The sequence below is a fragment of the Anolis sagrei genome, chromosome 7 (genome assembly GCF_037176765.1).
Source record: "Anolis sagrei isolate rAnoSag1 chromosome 7, rAnoSag1.mat, whole genome shotgun sequence".
Lineage (NCBI taxonomy): Eukaryota > Metazoa > Chordata > Lepidosauria > Squamata > Dactyloidae > Anolis > Anolis sagrei.
The window spans coordinates 15,733,095-15,750,634 of record NC_090027.1 but is presented as its reverse complement, the minus strand read 5'-3'; the positions used below and the strand labels follow the sequence as shown (position 1 = coordinate 15,750,634).

The following is a 17,540-nucleotide window of genomic DNA, read 5'->3' as shown; positions in this document are numbered from 1 at the left end:
TGGAAAAAAAATCAACAATGTGAACTCAAGCTTGTTAAGACTACGACAGATATCTATGTTTTCTCATGCAGCATTAGTTCAGAAACAAAATGTCACCGACTGGAATGCTTCGCATCTACCCAGATGGCTGTGTTTATGACCCACATTAAAGTAAACAAGGACTGACAGGATGAAGTTCTAAGACGAGATGGCTGCCCTCGCTTCTTGTGACGTGCAGAACGGCAGAAATGCCTAATTGGAGTTTCCCCCCACCTCCGTTGAGTCTATGTGTGAACAAGAAACTAGGGCAACTATTAAAGTTGATCTATCAGAGCAGCACTTCAAATCCTGCTTCCTTCTAAAAGCACATTATTTAATTGTCACAGTGACCTTATGCTTGTGTTCGGCAAGCGACGAGCGATACCAGCTCAACACATCCCACTCAAGAAGAACACTTAGAAATAGATGTTCTCTGGGGAAATCCTCTACTCCTGCCTTCCAACAATTCTTAATCTTAAAAGGTTGGTGTCACCTTATGTAGTGCTTGCTTTATAAATTAAGACATAAGCATTAGAAGAATTCCAGTTCATTCTTCAGAGACAAAAACAACTGGGCTACTCCTTAATGGGCTGTCAGAAGGAGTTATGTATGGGCACATATGGTAAACAACTGGATATGTCAGAGACTATGACATACATCACTATGTGACTCCTACTTTTAGGACTCTGATAATTCTTGAGCAGTGGTTCCCAACCTTTTTTGACCAGGGAGCATTTGACCAGGGACCACTTTGACCAGGGACCACTTTGACCAGGGACCACTTTGACAAGGGGCCACTAGACCAGGGTCCACTTTGACAAGGGATCACTTTGACCAGGGACCACTTTAATCAGGGACCACTTGATTAGGGACCATTTTGACCAGGGACCACTTGACCAGGGACCACTTTACCCGGGGATTACTTGACCAGGGACCACTTTGACCAGGGACCACTTGATTAGGGACCATTTTGACCAGGGACCACTTTGACCAGGGATTACTTGACCAGGGACCACTTTGACCAGGGACCACTCTCCAACATTAGTACCAAAAGGGTTACAAATTGGTTTTTGATCAACTTTAAATTCGGTTTGGTTATTTGGGGTGCTGATTCAGAAAACTGCATTGGATAGACCACATCAGCTCTAGTTTCTAATACAGAACATATGCCATCCAGTGGTTGCCATCTGCTCACCCACAGAAAACCATATTTAATAATCTAGTGCTGATGTAGTAGTAGTAATCTTTTATGGATAGTCAGCCTCTCTCTTCCTGACATCCATGTTGCCTTGACACTATAAGAGGGTTTTGCGAGAACAGTCACTTTTGTTGCCAAGAGGTTTCGAGGCAATGGTGTAGCAATGGTCAGATCGTGGACCATATTTTCATTCTGGGGGACCACTGATGGTCCATGGACCACAGGTTGGGAACCACTGTTCTAGAGCATAGAAAACCTACCAACCTAGGCTTTGTTATCTAACAAATTAAGAGATTTGCAAGTGAAGCAAGTCACAAAACAGTTGGTTTGTGGACTAAATAACTCTGTCCATGGAAGTAAACAGATAATTTGTCTTCTTGGTGGCACCCATTCTGGGAAAGACTGGGGAGGTACGTTGCATATAAGAAGTCCCCTTACTTATATATTTTGTTCAAGGAGCAGTCAGCTCAATATTCACTTGGTTACCTGCCTAAGAGTGTCATTACCAAAGCAGTGGAACTATTTAATTTTGGGGTGTGTGTGCATGTGTCAGGAGCGACGAGAAACTTCAAGAGATAATTGGCTGTCTGCAAGGATGTTGCTCAAGAGACACTGGGATGTTTTACCATCCAGTGGGCAGCTTCTCTCATATCCCTGCATGAGAAGCTGGAGCTGACAGATGGGAGCTCACTCCACTCTCCGGATTCGAACAGTCAACCTTTCGGTCAGCAGTCCCGCCAGCCCAAGGGTTTAACTTACTGTGCCACTATTTAATATGGAACTATATCTATGTTGATTTGACCCTATAAAACACAATCTTCTGACTTAGATCTGCGTTATTTTTATATTGGTCAGATTTGGACACAATGATAAGAACAAGCACTGTGCTGCCCCTCTTTCTCTTTCCTCTTCCATTCTTTCACATTCTATAATACTTTGTTAATGTGGTACATCACAATTTCCTGTTATAGCTGAACCACGTGCAGTTTCTGGTATTACATATAAAATAATGGAGGGAGAAAAGAAAAATGGAAACACTTGCCTTCTTGGTCCAATAAACCATGACTTTAGTCCAGGCATGGGCAAACTTCAGTTCTCCAGGTGTTTTGGACTTTAATTCCCATAATTACTAACAGCCTGCTGGTTGTTAGGAATTGTGAGAGTTGAAGTTTAAAACACCTGGGGAGCTGAAGTTTGCTCATGCCTGCTTTAGTCAGTTTTTACAATTTACTGGACCCAGTTTTGCTGGCATTTTCTTTACTAGCTTCAGCCTTACTGACATTGCAAACAAAATCTGTAACTAATGCATCCATATCCATCTTTCTCTCTATGAATTGGCTCAGCGGCAAAACAAGATTGGACTATTGTGCACAATATTTTCTTTAAAGTAAGCTGCTTGTTGGGGAAAAATATATTATTTTGTTTATTTCTTCAGTAGATACTATAATGTCAACAACTGTTGATTGGGCATACTGTCATAGAATCATAGAATCAAAGAGTTGGAAGAGACCTCATGGGGCATCCAGTCCAACCCCCTGCCAAGAAGCAGGAATATTGCATTCAAATCACCCCTGACAGATGGCCTTCTAGCCTCTGTTTAAAAGCTTCCAAAGAAGGAGCCTCCACCACACTCCGGGGCAGAGAGTTCCATTGTTGAACAGCTCTCACAGTCAGGAAGTTCTTCCTCGTGTTCAGATAGAATCTCCTCTCTTGTAGTTTGAAGCCATTGTTCTGCGTCCTAGTCTCCAAGGAAGCAGTAAACAAGCTTGCTCCCTCCTCCCTGTGGCTTCCTCTCACATATTTATACATGGCTATCATATCTCCTCTCAGCCTTCTCTTCTTCAGGCTAAACATGCCCAGCTCCTTAAGCCGCTCCTCATAGGGCTTGTTCTCCAGACCCTTGATCATTTTAGTCACCCTCCTCTGGACACTTTCCAGCTTGTCAATATCTCTTTTCAATTGTGGTGCCCAGAATTGGACACAATATTCCAGGTGTGGTCTAACCAAATGTCAATGTCACATTTCACAACATTCCTAATACCTGGCTAACTACCACCCAAATGATCCTATGGATTGAATACTTTGCCAGCCCTAAAGGAAAGGTGAGTTTTGTACTTTTGAGTCACAGTTGCAGAAACTGCATTGGATAGACCACATCAGCTCTAGTTTCTAATACAGAACATATGCCATCCATTGGTTCCCATCTGCTCACCCACAGAAAACCATATTTAATAATATGAAGAAGCAATATGAGACCTCTTTTTTGTTGGGTTGTTGTGTGTTTTCTGAGCTGCATGGTGATTCTGGCCACGAAAGCCTTCAACAATACTCTTTTTTTTGTTGTTTGTGGTCACAAACAGTAAGAATCTTTGCCCTTACTTCTTTCCTCTGGCTTTAAGCAGATCCCAAATTGGCACTTAGGATCAGGGCAATGCACTATATTCAGCAATATATGAGTGCTTACAGTGCAATCATTTAGAGACATTTAAGGCTGAGCTGGTTATAAGTTGGTGATACTAACTACACTAACGACAAAGACTCTAGTTGTGTCATGAGTTCAAGATCAGTGATTCCTCCCCTCTTCTCTCTTGCAGCAAATACCACAAAATATGGGAGCCACAATGAGTACCAAACATGTCAGAGCCAGACAATACAGAACAGGTATTATTCTAAATCACATATAGATCAACTGCAAATCTTAAGTACAAAACGATTTTATCAAACTAGTATGCATCTCAATGATCCCACAATTTTTACCACAAGGGATGAAAAGTACTAGAAAGCCGTACCAGTGCGGCAGGAGGAAGAGTCCCTTTGGGGCTGGTAACTCCGGCACTGCCTTTGGTGCTGTTTGTCTGAGGCTGAGGAAGAGAAGCACACAAACACACAAAAGAGACACTTTGGAAACGGAAGCCAACCCAAAGCAGTTCCCAACTGATAATCCACTCTCACATTACTCAAATTTCATAGAACAGCATTTCTCAACCTGGGGGTCGGGATCCCTGGGGGTGGTTGCGAGGGGGGTGTCAGAGGGGTCATCAAAGACCATCAGAGAACACAGTATTTTCACCATGGAGGTTCTGTGTAGGAAATTTGGCCCAATTGTATCACTGGTAGGGTTTGGAATGTTCTTTGATTGTAAGTGAACTATAAATCCCAAGAACTACATCTCCCAAATGTCAAGGTCTATTTTCCTCAAAATCCACCACTGTTCATATTTGGGCATATTGAGAATTCATGCCAGGTTTGGTCCAGATCTATAGTTGTTTGAGTCCACAGTGCTCTCTGGATGTAGGTGAACTATAACTCCAAAACTCAAGCTCAATGCCCACCAAAACCTTCCAGTATTTTCTGTTGGTCATGGGAATTCTGTGTGCCAAGTTTGGTTCAATTCCATCATTGGTGGAGTTCAGAATGTTCTTTGATTGTAGGTTAACCAAACAACCAACCCCACCAGTATCCCTCCCAACTGCACCAGTATTCAAATTTGAGTATATGGGTTTTTGATTTTTTTGCCAAATTTGGTCCAGTGAATTAAAATACATCCTGCATATCAAATATTTACATAATGATTCATAACAGTAGCAAAATTAGAGTTATGAAGTAGCAACGAAAATAATTTCATGGTTGGGGGTCACCACAACATGTGCCAAGTTTGGTCCAGATCCATCATTGTTTGATTTCACAGTGCTCTCTGCATGTAGTATAACTACAACTCAAGGTCAATGCCTACCTAACCCTTCCAGTATTTTCTGTTGTTCATGGGAGTTTTCCGTGCCAAGTTTGGTTCAATTCCATCGTTGGTGGAGTTCCGAATGCTTTTTGATTGTAGGCGAACTGTAAATCCCAGCAACTACAACTCCCAAATGACAAAATCAACCCCCCTGAACCCCACCAGTATTCAAATTTGAGCGTATTGGGTATTTGTGCCAAATTTAGACTAGTGAATAAAAAAATCCTGCTTATCAGATATTTACATTACAATTCATAACAGTAGCAAAATGAGAGTTATGAAGTAGCAACAAAAATAATGTTATGGTTGGGGGTCAACACAACATGAGGAACTGTATCAAGGGGTCACGGGATTAGGAAGGTTGAGAAACACTGTCATAGAAGAAATCATGTTGGATCATATTCTATATGATAATTACATATTAATTAAATGGTAGTAAAAGAAGTACTGCATAATAAGTTGCAACAGTCATATTATTTGCTGTACCTATTTATTTTCTATTTTGTATATAATGGGCTCAACAAAATAGCAAGGAATCCATTCATATTGTACTTTTCAAGGAAAAAGAAGGTCCCTTATCCCCAAACTATATTTTCCAGCAGATAAACTAACTACCAAGTTGAGAGATAAGTAATCCTGTAGTGAAAGGTAACAACTCTTCCCCCTATGATATCTGACTATTCTTGCTTATGACTTGAGCAACAGGAATGCTGTATGAATAAAATGATAATATGGCACAAAGCCTAGCTTCCTATTGTTCCCCAACATTATATATTAGGGAAAGCCCCAGAAGGATACCTACCTTCACTCCGTCAGCTTTCTTATTCAGTAAACTTTTAGCTGCTGCATAAGGAGGGAAAGAAGAGATTTTAGTGGTAACTCTTTTGGTGTCCTGAGACATATTCTGTGCTGTTCAAGTAGCCAAAAAGGATCACACAAGCTGCAAAAATGCCGTTTCCTCATCAAACTGTTAAAAAGAGGAGTTGAAAACAAAGGAGAAATCCCAAGTTCTAAGGAAGTGGGCAGAGCCTCAATATACCCCAATGCCAAAAAGGAGAGGTATGGATGGCCACAAACAGGCAACTTCCCAAATCCAGGGCAACCAATTGCAGGATTTCAATGCTTTCTGTACAACGGAAGTCTCACATGATGTTACTTGGATTGTTGCGGTGTCTCAAATCGCCACTGGCTAAGGTCCAACTTGGTTTGTCCCAACTATGCACCGTCCAAATAGTGAGTGTTTGCAGGACACAGTGTTCAGCTGAACAAAGTGGCATTCTGCATAAAAGTGGGGCAGTGTCCTTCTGTTGGATAGGCTCTCAAAAGATCTCATCAGCAAGGCTTGGGGAAAACAACCTCCAGATGTGACTTTATTGGTTCCGTATAGCAAATGCATTCCCACTCCAACCATTATCAGTTTTTGCTTTCATTCAGCCCATCTACATTTATAAATATCAGCTTTACGTTAGTCAATTTGGTGTAAACACTCTACATTGAGAATATAATGTGCGTATTCCAGTTTTCCTTAACAAGTACTGAATACCTTTGGGCCCTCCAGGTGTTTTGGACTTCAACTCCCACAATTCCTAACAGCCTCAGGCCCTTTCCTTTTCCCCCTCAGCCACTTAAGCCCAATCTATTTTATTTATTTATTTACAGTATTTATATTCCACCCTTCTCACCCCGCAGGGGACTCAGAGAAGATTACAATGTACATTTACATGGCAAACACTCAATGCCATAGACACACAACATATATATAGACAGATAAAGAGGCAATTTAATATTCCAGCTTTTCTTGAGTGGTATTTTGGCCACCAGAGGAGCTATTCCTTCACCGACCATTTGTGACACTGATGAAGTATTTCCTCATTCTTTGCATGCTTGCTGGAGATTTTCATGGCCTCGTAAATTAGTTAAATTTGCCTCCCCACATAAGCGGTACCTAAATTTCCAACTTAACAAATGCAACTGTTTTTCAGGCTGCAAAGGTCGACAGCAAGCTACACAAATTGGTCAGACGCTCTCTTTGACCCAGGCTGGCTTCGAACTCATGACCTTCCGGTCAGTAGTGATCTTAATGCAGCTGACTCCCAGCCAGCTGTGCCACAGTCCCAAGTTCGCCCATATCTGCTGTAAACTATAAACAGCCTTGTGCCACTGCAAAGACTAACTGGTTTTGTCTGACAAGCTTTTGGGGATAGAATTAAGTTGTAGGTCTTTTTCATCAATGGAAAAATGATTATGATAAATAAACCTTATTTGTCTTTGGGCTGGGCTGGTAGCACAACTGGTTAATCAGCTGCAATAAATCACTGCTGACTGAAAGGTGGCAAGTTTAAAGCCCGAGTCGGGGTTGAGCATCCGACTGTTAATAGCTGTTAAAAAAAATTGCCCCGCTCACTGTTGACCTAAGCAGTTCAAAAACAGCTGTGAGTAGAGAAATTAGGGACCACTTAAAGCAGAGAGACTAGTTTATGACACCTTAAAAATGCCGGAAAGCAAGGAGGAAATCCTACGATCAAAAAAGGCTCGGCGTCATAGTGGCTTCTCCTGTGGCTGAATTGAGCAACCTCCAGGATCCGGTGGAAGAATTGCTGAATGGCCTCTATCTGTCTGAATGTCTTGTATGTCGAAAACGGCTTTGAATGTTTGTATTGTGATCCGCCCTGAGTCTCCCTTGGGGTGAGAAGGGTGGAATATAAATACTGTAAGTAAATAAATGAGGGACTTCTGAGCTTGGTTTCTTTCTTCTTCCTGCAATAGATTAACAAGATATTCCCCTCTGTCACCCTAGTCACCAAATTTAAGCATCTTCCGGAATGGTCACAACCAATCCTTTGGTACTAACAGTTCCCAATTCTTTACAAAGTAACTTGCAGTATAAGCTTATTTCAAGGAGTCATCTGTGGAACCCTTATCTTCTAGTACAGTAGAGTCTCGCTTATCCAACGTAAACGGACCGGAAGAACTTTGGATAAGCGAATAATAAGGAGGGATTGAGGCAAAACCTATTAAATGTCAAATTACGTTATGATTTTACAAATTAAGCACCAAAACCTCATGTTTTACAACAAATCGAGAAAGGTGAGATGCAGCTGTACAGGCCTGACACTGTGCCCAATGGGAATAGTCTGAGCTGGCCGCGTCTTGTTATTCCCGGCATGCGCCAGCACACGGAGAGGCCCGCTGCACATTACTGCATAGAGAAACAGCTGTGGATCCGGGCGGGAGGCAGAAGGCATCGGATAATATAGAACGTTGGATAAGTGAACATTGGATAAGCGATACTCCACTGTAAGTGGTTTGTCCTCTAGTTCAAAGGTTCACAGGCTTCCTGGGAGGATACTTTGATAGAAATCAAGTAGTAGAAGATGGTCACCTGACAATGCCGTGACGCTACCGCATTACTCTCTTCATATTGCGAGAAAACTTCTCTAAAATTACTCTTCTTTCCTAGTTTCACAATTTCTGCTCTGTGAAGCTACCATGTCTCATTATGCATCCTTTCCCTTGGTGATTCCGTAATGTAGAATTTCCATTTGAAACAAGTCATAGCAAAACACACACTCATTTGTGGAAATGGCTCATCAGACACTGGGATCATGGATCAATTACTAATTGGATAATTACAGTACGGTATAGAAGAACACAAAATCCAGTTAGATAATAGCATTCATTCAGCCTGGTCTATTTTGTTTTCCAGTCTTGTTTTGTTTGTTTGTTGCTGTTGTTTGGCTGAGGAGAGACCCAAGAATGGTATGGCAGAAAAGCTGGAGGGACGAAAATGAAATGTATGGCAAGGTTGAGAGGGACCAGGAAGTATGCTCAGGTCATATCTGGTAAGGCTGGGACTCAAAACACCATGGGTGCCCATCATCTGGATCTGTGAGGAAGCTGGGACTGGCCTCCAGAGGGTACAACACTTGGGTTCTATAGAGAGAACAGTGTCTAGAAGAACAAAGTAGAGTTTCTTGTATTATGCTTAGAAGCTGCAACACGTAAATTTTTAAAAAGCCCTCCAAGTTACAGCAGCCTCTTCTTGGATCTTTGTGAAGACACATCGGTGTGAGTACCAACACCATCTGCAAAGCAAGACAACTCCATTTCTGGACCTCTTAAAACAACTTTCCCCCACATCAAATTCAATCACCACCACAGGGCAGAACCCAACAAAAAGTTTGCTTACCTTACAGAAATTTACAGAAGAGGAAAGGCGAGAAAGACAGGCAGGTAAGAAGAAGGGTTGGAGAAGAGACGGGGAGAAAGAGAGAAGAAAAGTATTGAGACAGAAAGCAAGTCATCGAGGGCCAAGGCCTCATCTGACACTAAGGGGAGTGAAGCAGCAGCAGCACCAGCACCACAAAAGCAGCACTACAGAGGATTTTGCTCACACACACACAGGGAGGAAATGGGCCATACAACCACCGGTTAATGGAAAGATGGTAGCCTATGGGGTTGCTGCAGTAAAAAAAAAAAGGGGGGGGGGGATTTGTAAGATGACACGTCATTACATAGTCAAAATGCGTCACATTTTCTTCAACACGTGGACACTTTTATGTCTCTCACCTTAAGACTCTTCAGAGCATTTTTGCCTCTCTTCCCATGGTAGCCTACAAGATTACATTTACTGGTATCTTGACAAAATCCATGAACTATGTGAGACTCCAAAGGAATATGAGATTTTCATTTTAGAAAAATGTTATTAAAGGATATGTAAGATTTTTTTTCACCTAAGATGTTCTTCATATACTTCTTTTCCCATTTATTTTTGTCTTGAATGCTCTACATCAGTGGTTCTCAATCTGCGGGTACCCAGATGCTTTGGCTTTCAACTCCCAGAAATCCTAATAACTGGTAAACTGGCTGGATTTCTGAGAGTGGTAGGCCAAAACACCTGGGGACTCACAGGTTGAGAACCACTCCTCTACATGTCTGGGGATCCGTTGCACATGGATCTGCATCTCCATTCAATTGAAGGGGTGTAAAAACTGTTTGCATTTATATTTGTTACTGTATTTCTTTTCTATTTTTTTCTAGCCATTAAATGTATAGGTACAGTGTCTCTTTGCTTTACTCCAATGCAATCTGAATTCAGTCTGAGCACGACTTGAGTGGATCCAAGCTTACAGAGGGGAAGATATGGATGTTTTAGAAGTCATGTATATAGGAACCATGTGTACTCCCCTTTTGACTGATCCTTCCTTTTCTAGATCTTACACTCCAAAACATCTATGCCATGACCTCACCTGAATGCACATTTAGATAATTAAAAAAGGATTTGGATAAAATTGAAACTCCCCTCTTCGCACATACAGAGGCCTTTGAAATGGTGGTATGGTGTGTGGGAATGCTTTCTCCGGAGAGAATCACTTGGGAGTTACATTAAAATCTTTTCAGTACTACATGACACCCTTTTTTATTTTTGTGCCATTTTGTGAATTGTGTTTCATTCTCTGCACTGCTTTAGCCCTGCTGTTAGGTCTTCTGGCTTTATCGTATGCTGCATCTTAATGTTATCAGGTTTTGTTTCTTATTTAATTTCTTCCTAGTCTACTAGCCATCCTCTGCCATGTGTTGCTGTAGCTCAATCTGTGTATATGTGTATATGTGAGTTTGCATATATATGTGTGTGGTTTTCCGCACCATGCATTGCTGTGGCCCAGTCTGTGTATATGTGTTGTGTATGTGTATATATGTGTGTATATATTTGCGTGTATGTATGTTTGCCTATATGTATGGTTTTGCACATGTTTTGCACCGTGATTGTGGCACAGCTGGCTGAGTGTCAGTTGCATTAAGATCACTTCTGACCAAAAGGTCATGAGTTCGAAGCCAGCCCGGGTCGGAGTGAGTGTCCGACCAATTGTGTAGCTTGTTGTCGACCTTTGCAACTTGAAAGACAGTTGCATTTGTCAAGTAGGAAAATTAGGTACCATCTATGTGTGTGGAGGCTAATTTAACTAATTTACAAGGCCATAAAAAGACTCCAGCAAAGCACTCCAGCAAAAGCATGCAGGGAATGCGGAAGTACTTCATCAATGTCGAAGATGGATGATGAAAGCGACAGCTCCCCTGGTGGCCAGAAAAGTTAAATAGCCTCTGACTGTCTGTCTATGTCGTGTGTCTTTGGTATTGAATGTTAGCCATATATGTGTACATTGTAATCTGCCCTGAGTCCCCTGCGGGGTGAGAAGGGCAGAATATAAATACTGTAAATAAATAAAAAAATTAAATGTGTTGTAATGTATTTTTTGTTTTTTGGCTTTTTCAGTCTCTTCTGCTGTGTTTTTCAGTGTTTTATGAGTTTTTCAGTGTTTTATGAGTTACTCGTTGGCCTGATACGTGTATTGTGTCCAAATTTGGTGTCAATTTGTCTAGTGGTTTTTGAGTTATGTTAATCCCACAAACGAACATTACATTTTTATTTATGTAGATTTTAAATGTACTAAACGTACCAAGATATTGCCTGTGCTGGTCTATGACCAAAAAGAATGATTTGATTTGATTTGATACAGATATGCCCTCCAGTAGTCACCATCCATTTGCCCACAGAAAACCATATTTAACCATCTAGAGCTGATGTGGTAGTACCAATATTTTGTGGGTACTCAGCCTCTCCCTTTCTGACATTCCCGTTGCCTTGGCATACAAGAGGGTTTCAGACCGGTCGTGCTTGTTGTCACGTGGTTTCGAGGCAACAGTGTAGTAATAGACCATATTTTTGTTCTTGCGGTCCATTGGTGGTCCACGGACCACAGGTTGGGAACAGGTTGGGAACAATGTAAATTGATTTATATTGTATCTATATACATAGGGAAATTTGGCTATTGGGTGGAACATAACATGGTATATATTTGTTTTCAAAGCAATCTACTGATCAACTCCAGATCTGACTTCAATGAAGTTGCTGCATCATGAGCTTTCAGACAAACAATGATGCCATGAGCTTTTTTCTCTTCAAGTTTCAAAACCTAGAATCAAAGATCTTCTACTTATAAAACTTTCCTTATCACTTATCACTTATATGAATATAAACCAGGCTACATTTTAAAAGCATTCCCAGATTTGCCTACTCAAAGCTAAGCCCAATGAGTCAAATGGCAGTTACAGTTCAAAGCTACCTTCCACAACCTGGAAGTGCAGGACAAATACTATCACAGCCTATGGATATGCTGGGTTGCTGTGAGTCTTCCAGGCTGTATGCCCATGTTCTAGAAGCATTCTCTCCTGACATTTCACCCACATCTATGGCAGGTATCCTCAGAGGTTGGAAATTAGGAAAGTGAGGTTTTTATTAGGCATGTGCAATCCACGGTTCTAAATGATTCTAAAGTACTTACAAAACTAAAGATCTGGTGGTGAAAACTAGGGGGCGCTGGTGCTTTGCTTCTACAGTGTTGCTAAAGTTTTGGTGGTGAACATTTCAGAACTCTAACAAAACTTTCAAAATTTCATTATTATTTCATTGTTGGTGATTTTTATGATAGAACCTATTAGGAACTGCCATTTATAATGAAATTTTGAAAGTTGTGTAAGTGTTCTGAAAGTTTCACCACCAGAACTTTAGCAACAATGTAGAAGCAAAGCACCAGCGCCCCCTAGTTTTCACCACCAGTACTTTAGAACCATTTAGTACTTTAGAACCATTTAGAACCATGGATTGCACATGCCTAGTTTTTTATATATGTGGAATATCCAGGATGGGAGAAAGAACTCTTGTCTGTTTGGAGCAAGTGTGGATGTTGCAATTGGCCACCTTGATTAGCACTGAATGGCCTTGCATCTTCAAAGCCTGGCAGCTTCCTACCTGGGGGAATCCTTTGTTGGGAGGTGTTATCTGGCCCTGATTGTTTCCTGTCTGTTGGAGAATGATAGGAACTGTAGTTCTGTATCTGCAGAAAGCAGCTGGTTGAGGAAGGCTGGCATATAGGATTGCAGTCTGAGCAAGGCGGGTGCTAGGATATAGTCAATGCAGGATGTAATTAGGTCTCAAATTAAATTAAATTAAAATAAACCAAAACTTTGAACACAGAGCTATAAACAGGAATTGCATATAAAGTGGTAAAGCAGTGCTAGTTCCAGATAACAATAGGCTAAATTTATCACTTTTACTGAATCCTCAATCAACAAAATCTATTTTCAGCTTTCCTTTCATCTGGAAGCTATTTTTATATCCTATTCTACATACCTTTATTTCCGCATTGACTCCTTTGCAACTTAAGGAGTCAAGTCAGACAGATTTGCCTCTTTCAAACTTTTGTTTGCCAAATCCACCCCCCCCCCCCACCCCTGCTATTTTATAAACTTATGTGGGCAAAATATAAACTTTGAAAAACAGACAGTAATTAGTGTAAGTATTGTTTTGTGTTGCCGTAAATTTCTTATTGGCTTCTACATTTTATTTCGTTCACACTGCAACCCTAAATAATGTTTCCGGGGTGCCAATAATACGTATTAGCTGGATTAGTTTAGATTAGACCATACGGCTGCGGCCATGCACATCCCTTTCCCCACATGCAGTACCAACATGAACACAGATATAAGCAGAAGCCCTCGCCCACCATCAGAGGAAATAACAGACTGGCCAAGATCCTGGAGCATGCACCTGAGTTACACAGTAGTCATGCACCATTTTCCACATTCAACCTGCAGGCCAAGCTGGGTGCAGACAGGGCAATGGCTAAGACACACATTCACTGGGAAACTGGCATGAAAGGGGCATTAAGGGGACCACCCTTGTCTGCACACCCCAAGAACCGTCTTTGTTGAGTGGATACAGAAGGGACCTGTTCTTTCTCACAAGTAAACACTTCTTCTGTGGCTAGTTTCCAAACCCAACCCTGGATATTTTGACTATAGCCTGAACCACTTTGCGTTTTCAGAAATATTCTGCACACTGCCTATGGGCAACAAGCACATTTTAATCATGAAGAAATCATTTCATCCATCCTTGTAGAAACACTTCCAACTTCCTCTTTTAACCATTTTACACACAAGACACTTAGGTGAGGCTATAATAATTGTCTAAGGTCTAAGTGACTGAGCTGCCAACTGACTCCTAACCGAAAGGAATTAAGAAAATCGAGATATAATGATATAATAAATGATAAAAAACAGCCCAATATCCTTTGAATATGCAGGAGATTGGTTTTGGGACTAAAATCTGCAATTGTAAAAATCACATATTGACATAGAGTTTCGCTTATCTGACATAAACAGGCAGGCAGAATGAAAATGTTGGATAATATGGAGTCTCTTACTGTCGATTAGCTTCCGGGCTCAATTCAAAGTGCTGGTTTTAACCTTTAAAGCCCTAAACAGTTCTGGCCCAGTTTACCTGTCCGAACGTATCTCCTGCTATGAACCATCACGCAGCCTAAGATCGTCAGGAGAGGCCCTGCTCTTGATCCCACCACTCTCGCAAACGTGGTTGGTGGGGACGAGAGACAAGGCCTTCTCAGCAGTGGCCCCTGTCTGTGGAACTCCCTGTCGGAACGTATCTCCTGCTATGAACCATCACACAGCCTAAGATCGTTAAGAGAGGCCCTGCTCTCGATCCCACCACTCTCACAAACAGTGGGGACGAGAGACAAGGCCTTCTCAGCAGTGGCCCCTGTCTGTGGAACTCCCTGTCGGAACGTATCTCCTGCTATGAACCATCAAACAGCTTAAGATCATTAAGAGAGGCCCTGCTCTCGATCCCACCACTCTCACAAACGCTGTCGGTGGGGACGAGAGACAGGGCCTTCTCAGCAGTGGCCCCTGTCTGTGGAACTCCCTGTCTGATCGTATCTCCTGCTATGAACCATCACACAGCCTAAGATCATCAAGAAGGTGCTGAATCATATCTGCCGAGCATAACTGATCATTGCAGGACTAAAATGTATTAACTGTAGAGCACAATATCAGGGCAACATAAGCGTACAAGACAGAGAAAAATATTAGTCCACAACGCCTTCACACTAACAAAATACGCAACCAAGAACTCTGGTCTTAGTGGGGTCCTGTCTCAACTCAACTGTATAAAAGTATTACTTTTTTAACCTTAGGGTTTCAAGGTTGAATATGCAACAGGGCTCCTGTTGAATATACTCCAAACTCTATATTTTAACTGGAAAAGTTAGGGGTCTTCTTATACACCCAGTCATCTTATACACCAGAAAATACAGTAGATTAGATTGAATGCTTAAACTGGCAGTCTGTTTAATGCAGACATTGACTATTTTAGGTCTGAATAGATCATGGAGGTACTGCAAAGCCACAGCAAGCTGGACAAAGCTCCTCTCCATCCTGACCTTCTAAACCCAACTTTGAGCCACAGCTGCTCTCTCTGAACACAGCTATTGCCTCACCAATGGAGAGCAGCAGAAGGAGGCCAGGGGGAAGTAACCCATTCCGTTACTGTCACCAGTACATCTGTACCCCTTCCCTACATTGAGAAAATTGTTGTGCTTGGGGCAGCTGCAGCTGAAATGTGTGGCTTGGATGGTAAGGAAGTAGTGGAACCTGTATGGTACATTCATCTTACTCAGTGGCCTTCTTAGGACTGAAGTTGCAGGAGTCCTGTCCCATAATCTGGCAACCCCAAATGTGGGCAGATGTCCTTGGAAGGCGGGGATGCCACAGCTCCTACCACAAAAATGTGGTTCCCAAATACCCTCTGGGAATCTTTTTGTCATATTTCAGGTCCAGGAGAGGTATTTTTTAAATAATGAAGAGTGATTCCAAAATCATATCCTATTCACAAGCCATAGAGCAGTGGTTCTCAACCTGTGGGCCCCCAGATGTTTTGGCCTTCAACTTATTTATTTATTTACTAGCCATCCCCTGCCACGCGTTGCTGTGGCCCTGTCTGGTGATCTAGAAAATAAAGTAATGAGAAAGTGTTGGTTTCCAATATATGTAATTTCTCTATGCTTGTGGGTAAACAGTTCGTGGGGTTCAGAATGCTCTCTGTTTGTAGGTGAACTGTAAATCCCAGTAACTACAACTCCCAAATGTCAAGGTTTATTTTCCCTAAACTCCATCTGTGTTCATATTTGGGCTTATGGGGTATTCCTGCCAAGTTTGGTCCAGATCCATCATTGTTTGAATCCACAGCACTCTCTGGATATAGGTGAACTACAACTCCCAAATACAAGGTCAATGCCCACCAAACCCTTTTAGTGATTTCTGTTGGTCGTGGGAAACCTATGTGCCACGTTTCGTTGAATTCCATCATTAGTGGACTTCAGAATGCTCTTTGATTGTAGATGAACTATAAATCCCAGCAACTACAACTCCCAAATGACAAAATCAATTTTTGAGTGATGGTCACTCCTTGTTTTAGTAGGTGTCTTGTGGCCAAATTTGGTGTCAATTCACCCAATTGTTTTTGTGTTATGTTAATCCCACAAACGAACATTACATTTTTATTTATATAGATTTACGACATTTATATGCCACCCTTCTCACTCCGAAGGGGACTCAGAATGGCTTACAAGGTATATATACATACAATATATTATATTATTAGCATAGTACAATATTCAGTATTAAATATTACTATATTGTACTATACCATTATATTGTAATATTATTAGTAATATTACATGTAATATAAATATATAATTATAATATCATATAATTAGGAGTATTATATTGCATTAAATTATAATATTTATTTATTTATTTATTTATTTATTTGCAGTATTTATATTCCGCCCTTCTCACCCCGCAGGGGACTCGGGGTGGATTACAATGTACATATACGTGGCAAACATTCAATGCCATAGACACACAACATATATAAGACACTCAGAGGCTATTTAACATTCCAGGTTCCGGCCACCAGGGGAGCTGTCACTTCCTCATTCTTTGCATACTTCCTGGAGATTTTTATTGCCTCGTAAATCAGTTAAATTAGCCACCCCACAAAGTGGTACCTTATTTTCCTACTTGACCGATGCAAGTGTCTTTCAGGCTGCAAAGGTTGACAACAAGCTACACAATTTTGGTCAGGAGTTCACTCCGACCCAGCTGGCTTTGAACCCATGACCTTTTGGTCAGTAGTGATCTTAATGCAGCTGAATCCCAGCCAGCTGCACCACAGTCCTGGTATTTTACATTATACTATTATATTATTGTATTATATTATATTGTATTATATTATATTGTATATTATATTATTGTATTGTATTGTATTGTATCGTATTATTAGAATAGCACAGAAGACAAGGTGGAACTGTCCCCTGGCCCCCTCTCTCTTCATGCTGGCCCAGAGCAGCAGTTGGTGCTGGGTGGGAGGGAGGCCCCTTATATTTCAACTTATAGAAATCCTAACACCTGGTAAACTGGCTGGGATTTCTGGCAGTTATAGGCCAAAACACCTGGGGACCCACAGGTTGAGAACTACTGCCTTAGAGAGTATCTGGGGTCATTTGAAGGGGGGAAATAAAATAGCAACAGGCCAACTTTGCTCATTCCTGTTCTACCTGATGCATAAATAGAAGTTCAGAGAAAGCCAAAGAGAGACTGAATTTGTCAAGATGCCCAGAGTGCATGCATTTATGGCTGAGTTCAGGAAGATGAGAATATACCATATGTATA

At 41.4% G+C, this 17,540-nt stretch overlaps 1 protein-coding gene across 10 annotated transcripts in view; it reads right to left on the bottom strand.

Moving 5' to 3' along the window:
- The window catches only part of CAMK2B (calcium/calmodulin dependent protein kinase II beta), a 240,945-nt gene that overhangs the window by 42,104 nt on the left and 181,301 nt on the right, over positions 1-17,540 (bottom strand). For 6 of the 10 annotated variants that reach the window (XM_060787518.2, XM_060787520.2, XM_060787523.2 and 3 more), the window contains exons 14-15: positions 5,752-5,789; positions 4,006-4,077 (exon numbers count right to left, since the gene is read on the bottom strand). In XM_060787518.2, coding sequence (XP_060643501.2) covers positions 4,006-4,077; positions 5,752-5,789 — 110 coding nt within the window. Of the gene's footprint in view, positions 1-4,005; positions 4,078-5,751; positions 5,793-17,540 lie in introns of all 10 variants that reach the window. The other 4 variants (XM_060787521.2, XM_060787522.2, XM_060787527.2 and 1 more) reach the window with 1 other exon arrangement.